At 30.4% G+C, this 16,456-nt stretch overlaps 2 protein-coding genes, 1 non-coding gene and 1 pseudogene across 3 annotated transcripts; 2 read left to right on the forward strand and 2 right to left on the reverse strand.

Annotated features, from left to right (window-relative positions):
* Positions 1-1,635: 1,635 nt before the first annotated feature.
* LOC105782064 (uncharacterized) lies at positions 1,636-4,458 on the reverse strand. Its single transcript, XM_012606547.2, has 7 exons — positions 4,247-4,458; positions 3,224-3,367; positions 2,952-3,019; positions 2,796-2,846; positions 2,629-2,688; positions 2,110-2,547; positions 1,636-1,911 (listed from the first exon to the last, which is right to left on the reverse strand). Exons 1-7 carry the CDS (start codon positions 4,377-4,379, stop codon positions 1,873-1,875), a joined length of 933 nt encoding a protein of 310 aa, XP_012462001.1. The 5' UTR covers positions 4,380-4,458; the 3' UTR covers positions 1,636-1,872.
* A 1,522-nt stretch (positions 4,459-5,980) lies between these two features.
* LOC105782065 (serine/threonine-protein phosphatase PP1) lies at positions 5,981-9,610 on the forward strand. Its single transcript, XM_012606548.2, has 4 exons — positions 5,981-6,396; positions 8,051-8,610; positions 8,776-9,045; positions 9,223-9,610. The coding sequence occupies exons 1-4, from the start codon at positions 6,222-6,224 to the stop codon at positions 9,244-9,246; spliced, it is 1,029 nt and encodes a 342-aa protein (XP_012462002.1). The 5' UTR covers positions 5,981-6,221; the 3' UTR covers positions 9,247-9,610.
* A 3,272-nt stretch (positions 9,611-12,882) lies between these two features.
* TRNAR-CCG (transfer RNA arginine (anticodon CCG)) lies at positions 12,883-12,955 on the reverse strand. The gene has a single exon. It is a non-coding gene; the product is annotated as a tRNA-Arg (tRNA).
* Positions 12,956-15,096: 2,141 nt separating this feature from the next.
* On the forward strand, positions 15,097-16,181 carry LOC105782066 (actin-related protein 2/3 complex subunit 5A-like; annotated as a pseudogene).
* Positions 16,182-16,456: the final 275 nt, after the last annotated feature.

A 16,456-nucleotide genomic window follows, 5' to 3' on the forward strand; every position in this document is an offset into this window, starting at 1 on the left:
GTTTTCGTGGAAGTTTGATTTGATAATTTTAACAATGATGGTGATGTTACATCTTAAGATAAGACGTCTTAGGTGATTTTTCACGGTGAAGATGTCTTGTTCCGAAATTCGGCAAGTGAAGATTCGCAAACTAGCCTTGGAGCTTGCGAGCTAATTTCAGATCCATAGTACTGTTGGTTTCGTTGAACAAATATGTTATGACGTTGGCGAAGTATGCTATAAAGTCCACAAAATTCGCTGCCTAAAGTATAACAAACAATGACACCTTTAAACACGTATTTTCTTCTGATATAAAAGCTTGAGCCTTGAGGAAGTTTATATAAAAATAAAATACAACATTTTATCAACCAACTGTAAGATTATTATTATTATTTTCTTTCAACTTCATTTGTTTCTATGATCGCAGAAAACCAAACCATAATTATTTATTACACACATGAAAAAAGTAGACGGGATGAGGACTGTATTCTTTGATCATGTCGATGGTGGCGCTGCTGGCGGTGGCTCTGGGAGTTGATGAACGACGGGATTGATAGTAGGGGAAGGTGGTGAGGGAGGCGTTTTGCCTCGTTTTGCAAGCATTCCGTACTTGAAGGATCCAGGAAAATCTTCAGTGGCTTCCACCACGACACCAGCATCGGATGTTAACAGCCCCAATATTACAAAGACTGCGAGGAAGCTTGAAATGGTAGCCATGGATGGTTACTGCTTATTGTAGCATCAGACTGCAAATAAATGCCCGTTATATGCTTTACGAGGTTTTCCATCCAAAGATTTCAATTAACAACTTGTGATTATAGTTTTGCAGTTCACATTATTCATGGAAAAAGGCTATTCAAAGACTTTGACATTTTTTTTTTTACCACCAAAAACTTGGATATCTTAATTAATTTCTTCATGCATTATTAGAGGTTTTCAGGTTGATATATATCATTATTAATATAGCAAGAAAAATATAAAATTACATTAATTAACCAAAGTAAAATATAAAGTTTGTATTAGATGTTGTAATGATTTACATTTGATTTTATTTGTGTAAAGGTAATAAGTTAATAAAACGAATCAGGTTTAAATTAAAAGTATTACTAAGTTTATCAAAATCCATAAAAAAATAAATATAAAATTTTAAGGGAAAGCAATTTTTTACCAATATTTAAGTAATAACATAAAATATATATTATAGCCATGACTAAAAACAATTAAAATTTTAGATCAATATATATTTTATCAAAATTAAAATAATAATATAATTTAATAAATATAACTAAATCAATTTAAAAATTTAAGAGGTCCCCACCAACCTCTAAATTCACGTCGATTTAATTATATATTCATTTTTCAACTAATATAAATAAAAAAACATATCCACTTACATTAATGTAAAATCTCGTATATAAGATATCACACGATGATTTCATCTCTAGGGAAATGACAGAAGTTTGGGCTGACTTTGATCCGGTCTTTTCTCTGACCATCAAATTATGGTTAATATTTTATGTAAATATAGATATTTGTTCTTTTTTTACAGAAAATGCATTGTCTTTCACTTCCAAAATATACATATAAAAGCACACATGTATAGAAACTATTTGTTAATGGTGAATGTTATTACTCGTTAACTACATATTAAAAAAGTTGTAAACTGAAAAATAGTGTTGGAGAATCCACTCTTGCATGAAATAGTCATCGTTTCTACACAATGTCAGAGTTTATAAATTAGAATAATCCATGAAAATTCAACAAATAAATCAAGCCCTAAGAACCAGAAACATACAAGGATAATTGAATCATACATTAAAATGGAAAAAGATTAATGAAGAAAATGAATTATACAAGCTCCTTGCCCTAAGAATTAGTTGACAACTTTGAGATTCATGATGGCTTCAGCCCCCTTAATGCCGCAGCAAAAATCTAAAAACATAAACATGGAGCAATCAGATATACATATCTTCAATTTTTCCAAGTTTTTTGCCAAGGTATTTGAAAGATTATATATCTCCGTCCTCGTATACGAATGTACGTCAAACACGGATACTTTAAGAAAAATGAAGAGTTACAATAGCATAGAGTTAAACACCAGAAATCATATTGAAGTAAATGAGTGCTTACCTTAGATGGGGCACCTGAATCCTGTTTTGGACGTGTAGGAGGTTGATTGCGACTACTGCTTCCCTCTTCCTCGACATAGTCACTTTGCTTTGAGGCTGAATTTGCCTCCATGGATCCTTCCTTTAAGTTACCATCAGGTATTCTATCATCTATAAATATCGTCCGCGTTTCAGTCGATACTGAATCAGGTGCACTGTTCAGGATGGCATTTGTACGAATATTTTGGTCCTTTGAAAACTGTGTAGCAGCTCCTCGTGCACCAGCTATTGCTGCACTGAGACTAGATGATTTCTCAATGGCAGATGCTTTTGAATTCGGAAAGGAAGCCGCAATCGATCCCGGCTTCAAGGAGAAAGGATCCCTCGGGTTTGGTAATGGAAATTTTACAGGTGCCGGACCGTCAACTGGGACAAGGCCTCTAACAGCAGCCTCATATATCTGTTAGAAATATTTCCATCAATAACAATTCAGAGCAAATTGAGAGAGTGGCATAAGCATGACTTCTTGCACACAGTTTACCTTCTTTTCCAAATTATAAATACGCTGGTATCCTCGCATCTCAAATGGAACTAACAATTTCTACAACGAACCCAAAAAGAAAAACCAATCACAATATAATATCTAATTGGAAAGAAACAGAACAAGAGAATAAATAGAATAGGAACTATCCAACGTGAAAGTAAAACCTTTGGTTGTTCACAAAGCCAGCAAAAATCAGTTTGTCCTTCTAGCCTAACCTGGGTACACAAAGAAAAACAAGAAAGAAAAATGAGTGGATCGAAATTGTTGCATATCATGTTGAGCACTGAATAACATAAGGGAAGAAAAGCTAAGTTGCTCACCCCTTCAGGTAGTGCCTCCCATTGAACCAATTCTTCACATGTCAAACAGCCAGCCACTTCGACACACCCTATGCCACGGAATAATTAATCTAGATTAGAAAGAAATAAGAAAAGGAGATCATTCAAAATTCAGATGAAATCTTTCTGCTTTCAAAAAAATTATTTTATCAATTTGCAATGTACCGATTTCAGTAAATAATGCAAAAACCGAAAACAAGCAATAAAGCACCAGGAATACCAAAAGAGATCAGATTAGTATAGAAAGGACTAACCTAGCAGTCTTGAGATAGGGTAATGTTCTGGAAATTTAATATCGGTAATTCCATTCAATGCGTAAATTTCCCTATAGAAATCCTCCATTGCTTTGATCGTAGATTCATCCGGGACTTTACTGGCAGCATGTATCCAAAGGCGGCCTGGAACAAAAATACAATATCACTTAGAGGCAGGTTGATTTCGAAGTATGGAAAAGAAATTTTCATTTCTCTAAATCGATATAGACATTCCCACTTCAGGGCTAATGCAAAGAATTGAAACAGAATATCTTGCTGGGGTCTTCTAGAAACACTTTCCCATTCGGGAACAGTCCGTTTCAACTGGACATGAAAAACTTATTGCTTACCAGAGCTTGAATGTCTACTTATTGTAGTAAACTAAAGTACCATCAAAATTGGCAGCATATTTATGCTTCTATTACCATCAAAATTTATATATCCCTCTTAATTCAGACTACCTCACCCTAATTTTCTTATGATGGAGTCACTTTATCAACTTCAATTATAGGTGTCCCAACCATTAATCAGCTAATTAGGTCAAAATAATCAAAACAAATTGAAAATCAGTAATTGTAAGATTGAAAAACAATCAAAAAAATTTTGGAACTTCTTTTACTCCTAACAACAAGCATTGTTTCTATAAGAAGTAAAGAAAACAAAAATAAAAAAAACTCCAAATTAAGTTCCGATACAAAGCAGCTAAAAACCTGAACCTTTTCTTCACTATTGAGTAAAGAAACTAGATATCTTATACTGTTGGGAAGGAAAATAATGGAAGCACCAAAGCTCCTAACCTTACTAAGGATCAATCAACCCCATAACTTAAAATCCTATACTATGGAGAAAAATATAAACATGAAAAGCATAAAAGTTGGTACTTTTTCCAAAAAATCTCCTACATATTGTAGAGTTTTTATCAAAAAAAAAAATAACCCCGTGAAATATAACCCCCCAAAAAATAGGGTATTAGGATTTATGCATAAATTTGAAAGCTTTATTTAAAGAAAAAAGAGCGGATACCTCTGATTGGAGCAGGCCAAGACCTGCCTTCTATACGTTTGATCCCATAAACTAACAATGAAGCCCATGGCTGATGCATCGTTAAACATGGATTCGTGTAGTTCCCTTCCTTTCTTGGCCCTGCTTTTCTCATTGTTTTTTTCCTTAACAGCGTTTGGTTGGTGAGAAACGCTGACAAAATCTGGGTTTTCGCAATAGGTTGAAGACGGAAGAAAATTGGGGGTTGTATCTTATAGATGTCACGTGACATTAAGGATTGCACGTGCTATTAAGAAAAAGTGAAAAACACCAAAGTCGTTTTTATTTATATTAAATCCGATTCTGAAGCCTAAGTTCAATACAAGTCCCCCTTGGGGGTGAAATAAATATATTCCTTTTATAAATTTTATATTATAAAAATAATCCTTTCAAAAATATAATAATCCATTTTTATATAATTTTCATTATAGATTCGGATTATATCTGCTCTTTTTTGATACAATATTTAGAATTACCCACAATTCATTCCTAACTCATAAATAAGAGAATAATGCGTGTCAACGCACTATAATCCACGCCCTTCTACAAATGCAACAATGTTTATGTCAATTAAGTTAAGAGTCAATCGATTAGTTTGAATTAAAGAGAAATAATCTATTTTTAAAAATGCAAATAATGGATAGTTTATCAAGAATAGAATAATATATTTTTTGACTCTTGAACTTAACAATTAGGTTCATTTTGGTCCAAGAACTTAAAAAAATATAAAAGTTTGTGTTGTGGCATTTTAAGATTGTGACATGTCATCACCTGAAAATTTTTAAAGTGTTACATGTAATATTTTAATAACTGAATTAGCATTAGAATCAATCAGACAATTGATTCTTGGTTCAATCGATTTGATCAGTTCAATTGCTATACCAACAACAATTAAAATAAAGAATTACAATTTTATAAAATAAAAAAATTTATTAAACATATTCAACTACTGGTTTTTGCCCCAATTTTTAATTTTCTTTTTATCAATTTTGAGTCATTTCTAGTTCAAAGTCAACCCTTTTGTTTGAACTTTGGACTAGTATATTAGTCAATTCGATTACCATTTCAGGTATGTTCCAAGAACACTAATCACATCATTCAGTCTTAATGTAATCCTAATTTAAAATCAAAATGAATCTAATTATTAAGTTTAGATGTCAAAGTAAACTAAAAATATACAAATATTTTTTGATAAAAACAATACAAATATTAAAGTGAATTTAGTTGGGACAACATATTATATTATCTCACTAATAATTGCACCCAGATAAAAATGAGCCTGTTAAAAATATTTTTTATAAAAATAATTGAATGGTATAATTATTTCTTTTTAAGAAATATTTCTATTTATTTAAAAATAATAATTTTATTCTTATTTTCATCAGCTTACTTGATATTAATAAATCAAGTGGTGAAGTTAATAAAAGTAGGTATAGATAGATATTACCTAACTTACTCAAGTCATTCCATGGTATTGAAAATTAAAATATTTTATCCAATAAATTAATTATTTTCATTTCCTTTTTATTCATATTTTGATTAATCTAAGCGGTTCTGATTTTTTTATATTTTAAAATTGAATTTGACATAATGCTTTTATTTATTAGGTTAAAGTTAATTCCTTTAATGTAATTTTACTCATAATAGTAATAATAATAATTCACAAACATAAACTAAAAATTCATAAATAAAATTTCCATCTTTGTTTTCTACATACCCTTTTTTTTCCCCTTTAACGCTTCAACCAAAACCCTATACACACATACAAAAAGCTCAATTTCTCTAGAACGACCTCGCCAATTCGCTCTTTCTTCGCTGGACGGCCTGCTGTTCTTCGCTCTCTTTACCCTTTTGCATCCCTCAGAAAAGAAGAAAAAAAACCGTTGACTTTTCGTTTGGGGGGGGGGGGGGCAAACTCGAAGACCCCAATTTGTTCAAAAAGAGAGAGGGTTGAAAAATGGATCAAGGGTTACTGGATGATATTATAAACCGGCTTTTGGAAGTTAGGGGTCGACCAGGGAAACAAGTTCAGTTATCTGAATCAGAGATCCGGCAGCTTTGTTTGGTTTCTAAAGAGATTTTCTTACAACAACCTAATTTGTTGGAACTTGAAGCCCCCATCAAGATTTGTGGTATTTTTTCACTTATTTTTTGAATACCCAATGCTTATTTTGTATGGTATTTATGATCCATATGTTTGCTTTGACTGACTTTGATGAGTTGAAGTTCAATTTTGTGACTTTAAGGTCTATCTTTTGGGAACTGCATCCTGGATTTGCCCTTTATTTTCTCATTTTTTGTTTATTACCTTGGGTTTTATTTACTCTTAACTTGGAATTAGTAAGTTAAGCTAATCTTGCTGAGTTATAAAGCATGAATTAGCTTGCAACCTCTCATATTACATTGGGATGGTTTTCGCTTATTAGGTAAAATTCATTGAGTGATGTTTTAGTTCGCTGTGTTCGTTTCATTAAATTGCAGTTTTATACCGAGGAATGACCTGGTTTTCTGTGTTTTTGGTTGCTTAAGGTTGGACTTCGGAGATGGTTCTGTTCATCTTTTAAGTTTTCAAGTTAGTGGGAATGTTATGATGATTGTCTATCTCGCATGTTCTTCTCGTATTGGATGAATTCACATACGAGCGTAGGTCAAAATGGCCAACTCAAAATAAGGCTTTCTTATGCTTTGGATTTTACAGTTGTTTTCAAAGTGGTCAAGATGGCTCACCATATTTTATTTTGCACCTAGACATGCATCATTGTTTTTTTGAAGACCAACTTTCTTTGTTAATCCTATGACTTAAATTGCTTTGGCTTTTTCTTTTTGTGAATTGGGTGTTCATCTAGTTGGGGTTTCCATTTGTGCTATATTATCATTGCAGCCTAATATTTGTCTTTTTTCTTTAATTACTTGTGGCATTGCACCTGCGGTATGCTAGTTATTCCTATCTCTTCGATTATCTATCTGTTTGTGCCCATTTTTCCTTCTGTTTGTGTCCTGAGTGTTTAATTTTTGGAAATTCTAAACTGTTTTGTCCTATACTAGATCTTTTGGAGAATTCACGTGAGTGTTTTCTTCATTATCTAATTTTGTCTCACGTATGTTGTTTACTAGAAATTTCTGATGTGATTTAGCTGAACAACCTGCAACAACCTGCAAGGACTCCAGTTTGTAATGTCTTTTGTCTTAAGAGCTCAAACTAGAAGTTTAGAATGTTTTGCTGCATGTTTGCTTTATGAATTTGATGCATAGATAGCCAATCATATTTATTTGAATTCTGGATCTTCTGCTCTAAAAGTACCACTGATTTGGTTCTTGGTATGTGATAATTTTCCTTGGTGTAGCATGAATGTTTGGTAGGACTACTCAATGGAGATGATACAATGTTGAATATCCACATTACTTATATTCCTTGTCTTTGTCTCTCTCTCTCTATCTCTTTCTCTGCCACATTATAAGTGAAACTTTTTGCTACATGTTGATATTTCTAAAGTATGGAGTGCTTCAATAAGTGCATGTCTTAAAATTTTAAACCAAGACAAAATCTCTGCATTATCCAGAGTAGGGCTGAATATTCATGAAACAATAAATTCTTTTAACAAAAGTACTTCAAATTGACTATTGTGTTGCAGTCGTGCTACTAGCTTTATTATTTATCGTATGAGGTAGCATTTGGGGGAAATTGTTTTCATCATATTGGTCCTAATTTTTACTTCTATTTTCCAAACGGTTATATAGAATGCTTTTGAATTCCTTTCCTGTCTGAAATCTGTTTATGACATTCAGGTGATATTCATGGTCAATATTCTGATCTTTTAAGGCTTTTTGAGTACGGTGGATTGCCACCAGATGCCAACTACTTATTTTTGGGGGACTATGTTGATCGAGGCAAGCAAAGTCTGGAGACCATATGTCTTCTTCTTGCTTACAAGATAAAACACCCTGAAAACTTTTTCCTCTTGAGGGGTAACCATGAATGTGCTTCTATAAACCGCATATATGGGTTCTATGATGAGTGTAAGAGAAGATTTAATGTTAGGCTATGGAGGACATTCACGGAATGTTTTAACTGCCTTCCAGTGGCAGCATTAATCGATGAGAAGATTCTGTGCATGCATGGAGGCCTTTCTCCCGATCTGAATAATTTGGATCATATTCGAAGTTTACAACGCCCGACTGATGTACCAGACACAGGTTTGCTCTGTGATCTTCTTTGGTCAGATCCCAGTAAAGATGTTCAAGGTTGGGGAATGAACGACAGAGGTGTTTCATTTACTTTTGGTCCTGACAAAGTGTCAGAGTTTTTACAGAAACATGACCTAGATCTCATTTGCCGTGCCCACCAGGTTTTACTTGCTTTAGCAGCTTACTTTATGCTTAACATGTGTTAGGAGTTAATATTCTATGTTGTTAATCAAGTTCTAGAAGAATGTAGCAGCAGGAGCAAATGCACATCTCATTTGTTAACCTATTTTATGTTTAACTAGGATATTTTAATATATTATTTGCAGGTTGTGGAAGATGGATATGAGTTTTTCGCCGACCGACAACTTGTAACTATATTTTCAGCGCCCAATTATTGCGGGGAATTCGATAATGCAGGAGCCATGATGAGTGTGGATGAGACTTTAATGTGCTCCTTTCAAATATTGAAGCCTGCTGATAAAAAACCCCGATTTAACTTTGGGGGCACGGCCACAGCCAGGCCTGGTAGCGCTTCTGCCAGTGTCTTTGGCAGCACGACAACAGCAAAGCCCGGAAATACTCCAGCAGGAGTCAAGGTAAATGCTCTGAGTAAATCCTCAACCATTTAAGTTAAACTAAAGGAGTATAGGCACTCGTGGCTATGAGTAAGTCAACTATGTTCATATGCCACTGTTTTTGGCATCTCCCATGGTTCTCACATTGTAGCTTCCATTTGTCACTAACTACCCTATATGTTTTCTATGTCATTTCAGTCGTTCCTTGGCACAAGGATTTGAGAGCCCCATATGCATTGTGGAAGGCAGAGCCAGGTTATGTCATGAACAAACCACAATTGCAGTAAAGACAACTTTGAGGTCCTTTTGATTTCCATATATTATGCTCAAATTTGTAAAAAAGATTGGAAGAGAAACAATCATTAGAACTAATTCAAATGATCTGTTCTCTTATTATATAAATTTGGGTTTGAAGATAGAAGGCCATAATTTTCCTTCTCTCCCCGCTTGTACACTATCTGCTACCCTTGCTGCCATGAATATACTAAGGTCTTGCTCGTTCAGTGTGCCAGGACTGTAACTGGTCTTGTTCTTTTGGTGATTCAGGGACATCAAATTGAATTCGGTACAAATTTTGTGCTTCGTATCTCTGATTTTTTTTCCCCAATTTCATGCAATATCGTAATTTAAGATGTTTTGATGATAAAAGGAGCTGCATATCTGAGTTACCAAAGATAAACATTTCTTTGGATTGTTGGTATACATGGGTTTACATATGTGTATGGTGAATTGAGGTCTTTAGTTTACCCATTCCATTTATCATAGACATGGTGAAAGGGCTTATATGTAAGATTGGAAACACTAGCTATTTTGTTGAAGAAATGTGAAAGACTTTGGAGGAAAAGATTGTTAGGTATTATATGAAAAAGTTTTTTATGGTAAATTCATATCTAATAATTATAATAATTTGTATTATGTTTATGTTTACTTGAGAAACAAGTTATCGTGTCTAGTTCTAACCTATTTCCTTTTTAAAAAGATAAAATTAAAAACACGTTAAATGAAAACTATAATCTATTTGGATAAACTATAAAGATAGTCACTTTTATTTATTTCAAATTACATTTTAGTCATTTATGTTTAAAATGTTACATTTTAGTTACTTATATTATCGTTTTGTTACGAAGTGATCACTCTATTATTTTTCTAACGGTAATCCTACATGGCAGTCCAAAAGAGTTTTAAATGTCAACTTGAATGTCTCATGTGACAGTCCAAATTAAATTTATTTATTTAAAAATCTATTTTCATCTCAATAACTGGGCATTCAAGTTGGCATTTAAAACTTATTTGGGCTGATGTTAGGGAGGTAACGGAGTTTAACGGTATAGTGACCACTTTGTAACAAAACGATGACATAAATGACTAAAATATAACATTTCAAACATAAAAGACTAAAATGTAATTTGAGACAAACAAAAGTGACTATTTTATATTTTAATCTATTTTTGAAAATAAAAATATGGTGGAAATAAAATGCATTAAAAACCATATTTGATTGAAAATTTTAGAAAAATAGAGGACTAATTTCTTAAAATAAATTTACATAATCTTATTTGAAACATGCTGCTTGTAATTCAAGTTGCTAATTTCTTTCTATTATTTTATGGTTTGAATAAATTGAATTAGTATTTAAAAATTTAATTCTCTAATTTTAAAAAGAATGTGATTTTAGCCCTTCATTTAACTTTCACCTTTTTAATCCTTAGATCACTTGAGAAACATAATGTTTGTTAATGTGGCACACGCGTAGATTACCGTGTTGGTGCTATGTCAGCAATTAACTAATTTTTTAAAATTAAAAAATTCAAAAAAAATAGTTTAAAATTTTAAAAATTATTTAAAAAAATCAATTGAAGTAAATATCTTAATCGACCTTTAACCAACTCAATAATTGCTCTTCTGTTTAGGCTTCTTTAGATTTAATTAGATGTTGATTTTAAAAAGTAAATAAAAAAATGAAATCGATTTGAACTCAATGATTGGTGTTTGGTTTAGGCTTCTTTGGTGTTGATTTTAAAGTCCATTTGTTTATGTTTGTTAATTAGGAATAATGATTTTCTTCCTTGAATTTGATGGGTTCCATCGGATGTAACATCTCTTTTCTTGCTTGTAATTTATAATTTCTTTATGAGCAACGCACGCTTCAGTTTCAATGCCAGTGGTTTTGATTATTTCCTTTATTCAATTTAAAATTTTCAATTAATCTAATGTATTGGTAATAAATTTACTATTTCGTGACAATGCGATAATATACATAAATAACTTTATATTATTATTATTTGTTTAAATTCATAATCTCCAATAGTGACAACTGAAATTAATTAAGGTATCAAGTTGCCTAGTGTCACATGAAACCAATGTTGGTACGTAGAATCAAATAGCAGATTCAGCAACCATGCCCACCTTTTTCCTATCAATTTCTACGTGCCATGATCACTGCCACTAGTTTTTGTAAATTAAATTATGAGATTCTTGTATAATTAGTGAACTTGATTAAAATAGTAAATTTTATTTATTTTAATTAAATGCAATTATGATAAAAATATATAAATACTGTTCATGGCGGAAACATGTCACATTTTTTTCCCTTTCTATTCAACGTCCCTGATTGCATATGAAACTAAGGAATAATAATTTCAGACGTAATTGAAATAGATTTTATTATTTGATTTTGTGTTAGAAGATTTAAAAAAAAACTTAATTAGGATAAAATTACTTAGAAATTATTAATTGGATGATTCAATGACAAATATTTTCTATTATACTTTTCGGAAAATCTACTCTCTTTTTCTTTCAAATAGCAATGTTGATAAAAGTACAAATTTATTTATTAACAAAATATTATTTAATGGCATTATTTGAAATAATAGCATTTTAATAATAAAATTAATATTAAATACATAAAACATTATTTATTATTAAATTTTTTCATTTAAAATATTTTAATAATTCATATCTTATATATCAATTCTAGAATTTTTTAAATAGAAATATATACATAAATATTAGATATTAATATTTGAAATAATAATAGATTAATAATATTTAAATTATTATATTAATATTAAAAACCCAAAACAATACTATGTTTTTCTGGTTTCCCAAGTTTTCACTGAAGCGAGCCTATTGATTAATTTTTCGCATTCTGTAGAATCATTAAGGGGTAGATGCTCTGCACGAGTTTTAAACTTGTTCCATACCCAATATGAGAATCAAACCCTTGACCATTGGTTAAGGTAAGAGAAACCCTTACTATCTCACCTAATTCTTGTGATTCAATACAATATTATTAAAGTATAATGTTAGTATTAATATTGCATTAATCATGTAAATGTTTTAAAATTATTAAAATAATTAAAATATTGTAATAATGATTTAAAATAATATTAGTACTAATATATATGCTATTAGTATATTATAAAACATTTATTAGTAAATATTTATACACTATAATTGATATATTTCTTATTATAATAGTAATATAAACATTTTAATAGTATAATATTAAATAATATTTTATTAAATTAATAAGTACTATTTAATTATATTAATAATTTATTAGTTATGTTTAATAACACTATAAATCCTAATACTTCTTTTTTAAAATCTAAAAATCATAATGTTAAGAGTAATATTTCATATGAAATTCATTTTAATGTTTCTAAATTTTAAAATTTAAATCTATTATCGATTTAATACTAATATTTTATTTAAGATAAGTTTTGATAATAAAAAAAATCATGTCACGTAAAAACTAAAAAGGCTATTTTCTAAAATTGTCTTATTTGTTCACTTAAAATAGAGAAAAAAAAACAAGCGAAAAAGGAGACAAAAAATGGAAAGATTTAAAAAAGTCGTTCACGGTGGGACTCGAACCCACAATCTCCCGCTCCGGAGGCGAGCGCCTTATCCATTAGGCCACGCGAACTGGTTGTTTGCAGTTGCTCACAAATAATATTTATCTTTATTTTGTATAACCTATGCCGAGTAAATTAAAGTGTAGGGTACAAGCTAATATTTAAGCTCCAAAACTATTAGGTTAAAGTTGGTTCCATTTATGCAATATATTTCATCCATTGTTTTGCATGGTTGAAAGTAGAAGGAATGTGCTGAGAGGAGATTAGCAAGTATGTCCCAAGGGAAGAGAATTTTATTGCGGTTTGGCTAGCCAAGGGGAGATAATTGATCGTTAGGGATTTGATTATTTACAATGAGTTTCTCATGGGTGTTGTCAACTTCTTATAATTATTAGTAGATATGATTGGCGTTGTATTCCTTAACTTAGTGTTTCAATGATTACATTCAAGTGTTTCTCTCTTACTTTTCATTAAAATGAATAATTTTTTTATTAATTAAGATTCTTGATTCAGAAATAATAATTTATTATTGAATTTTTGGATTTATCAATGTAATTGTGCATGTCAAATTTCAAAACGATCTAATATCTTTATCATATTGATCTAAAATATTGTCAATACTAATTCATATATATTTAACGGTTGAATTTTTTAACACAAATAAATAATTATTTTTTCTTTACTCCAAACTTGACAAGCATTTTCTATATGAATGGAAAACAAAATACGACTATTAAATTATTAAAATATTAATTGTAAAAAATTATAAAAGGTGTTAAAACCATATTAATTTTACACCAATATAAATAGATATCTCCTAATAAAATTAAATTCATTTTAAAAAAACACACCAATATTCTTCATAGAATCCTAATTAAAATGTGAACCAAATTTAAAATAAAAATAAAAATCAAATGATTCAAAAGAATATATCAAACAAATTTTAAAAGTAAACACTCTTAATAATCTAAAAAATAATAATAAGGTAAGGTTGTTAAAATTTTTAAAAATGGAGAGAGAATAATAGAAAGTATAACCGTTAATAATTTTTAAAAAAATTAAATTAAAAAAGTTAATATTAAACTATTTAAAAGACAGTTTTAAATATTATATTATTCTTTTATACGTTCTATTTGGATATTAAAAGGAATAAAAGAAAAGAAAATATGAGTCTAAATTCTATTTCGACTCTCTTAATAAAAATTTATTAACCAATCTTTTTTTCTTGGAAGGTGTTTGATGTTTTCTAATATTATAATTCCAATGATAGAAATGATATTACTGGAAAAGTTACTGTTGTGTGGAAGCGTGTAAAAGAGTAAAATTATTATACTAAAAAATCACACTAAGTTCAATTCCCAGAAAAGAGAGGTGGATCACAAGGATCGCTTAAGTACCAAGTCTTTCCTAGCCAGAATATTTCTCAATCGTAATTTAATAGCACAATAAATCACTATAATCACACTCACAGTTCATGCAGAATAATACAATAAAGAACACAAGAATTTAACGAGGTTCAGCAAATTTTGCCTACGTCCTCGGGCGCTACCAAATATATTTCACTCCAAAATACAAGTGAGAATTTACAAAGAGAGAGAGAATAATGCCTTAAGTAGAGAATGGCAAATATGAGATACAGAATGAGAGATGGTTATGCCTATTTATAGTTGAGGTTCAGGGATCAACTTGCAAAGTCACTTTACGATTAGGGACCAAATATTGCAAATACTCAGATTTCTTATGCCAATATCTCGATACCCATATCTTTGACTTTCCAATATTTGATACCCATATCTTTGACTTTATTTGATACCCATATCTTTGACTTTCCATAAATATGGATGATTTCCAATAGTTACTTTACAATATTTTGTATGTATTAAAAAGTATTGACTAAAATTTCAAAATTTTACATTAACACGTTTGATGCATTCAATATATTTCTTGAATGTAATGTTACTTTAAAAATTACCCTTTGGAATAAAAGATAATATTTATGTATTTTTATATTTTCAATAATCATTATTAACAAATATTTGAATAAAAGATTTAATAATCATATTTTTCAATAATCATTTTATTAACAAATATTTTAATTAATTCATAAGGTATGATTTTCACACATTTTGATTGAATTCATTGCACGAATACATTTGAAAATATTTTTTGTTTGGCAAGTGATTGATTAGAGAGAACGAGTGAATTAGTGATAATGGCAGAAACGGAGAAATCTGCGGGATCTGATAACACCGAGGATATACTAGCAAAAATAGAAAACAAATATCTCTGAAGATCGAGAGCTTAATTAAACAGTTGAAATTTCTAATATTAATTCAAGTTTCTCATTTAAAAGTTTTGAAAGGAAAAAAAACCCTAATTTTGTAAGATTGGTTTGTTTCTATCTCAGGTATAAACCCATTGAAGCTATTAAAATTGCACTCGAGACTTATCCTCCTCAAGACGAACGATGCAAGGTTTCGTACCCTAAAATGAAAAAAAAAATTTGTCCATTTTTTTCATTTTAATTTGGATATTGGCATTTGCAGTATGCTAATTGGATAGGTGTGCGTAAAGCATTAATAGCTATAAAAGATGTTGAAGGAATACTCCGTTCTTTAGATCCCCAGTACTATGATATTCTTATGAAGTGAGTCTTTTTTCTTCTTTTGGCATTTCACTTGTATATTTCACTCAATGATAGGGTCTCTTTCAAAGTTTTTTCTTCTTTATGCTTTTCCTCTTTTAGTAGTCATTAGTGCACAACTATTGTTGCACTGAATGTTACATTATTTGTGATAGCCCGAAATAGGGTTTAATCGGAACAGTGGTTTCGTAACCACAAATCCGAAGTGAAATAGTTTAATTTTATAAATTTTTATTAATTACCGATTGATTGAAATATTGTGTGAAAATATAGATAGGAAATTTTAATGATTTAGTGCCTAATTGAATTTTTAGGACTAAATTGAGAAAAAAATGTAAAGTGTGTCTAATTAGTGATTAAATGACTTAATTGAATTATTGCATGAAATTTGAAGTGTTTATGTGGCAAATAGACCATAAATTAGTTTATGGACACATAATGGTAATTCTAGAAAAATATCTAAGTAAATAAGTCAAGGGTATTTTTGTCAAAATTAAATAAAAGACAAAATAAGATGAAAATAAATGTCCATCTTCTTCAATGGGAGATCGCACCACATGTGATCAATGCCTTAAGATCCATGAAAAGCTGACAGAGAAGCCGATTTTGGATGCATACTTCGTTCCCTTGCAGACACTATGAATACAGTTTGACTCTAATCACCCCTTCTTCCCTTAATCACCCCTTCTTCCCTTTGAAAATATAATTATTATATAAATGTCCAACATTTTCTCTTCATTGTTCCACATGCATGTCAACCATAAGTTTTGTCCATCATTGAACGATTAGAGGCAGAGACTATAATTTATCATAAATTATTAACACAAATATTTGGCTTTTTAGCTTGGGGTCATTGCAAGTGCTTAATTATCAAATCATATTATTAGTAGAGGTGTTCATGGGCCGAGCTCGGGCCCAAAAAAATTCA

This window comes from Gossypium raimondii, chromosome 13, assembly GCF_025698545.1.
Source record: "Gossypium raimondii isolate GPD5lz chromosome 13, ASM2569854v1, whole genome shotgun sequence".
NCBI classification, from domain to species: Eukaryota; Viridiplantae; Streptophyta; class Magnoliopsida; order Malvales; family Malvaceae; genus Gossypium; species Gossypium raimondii.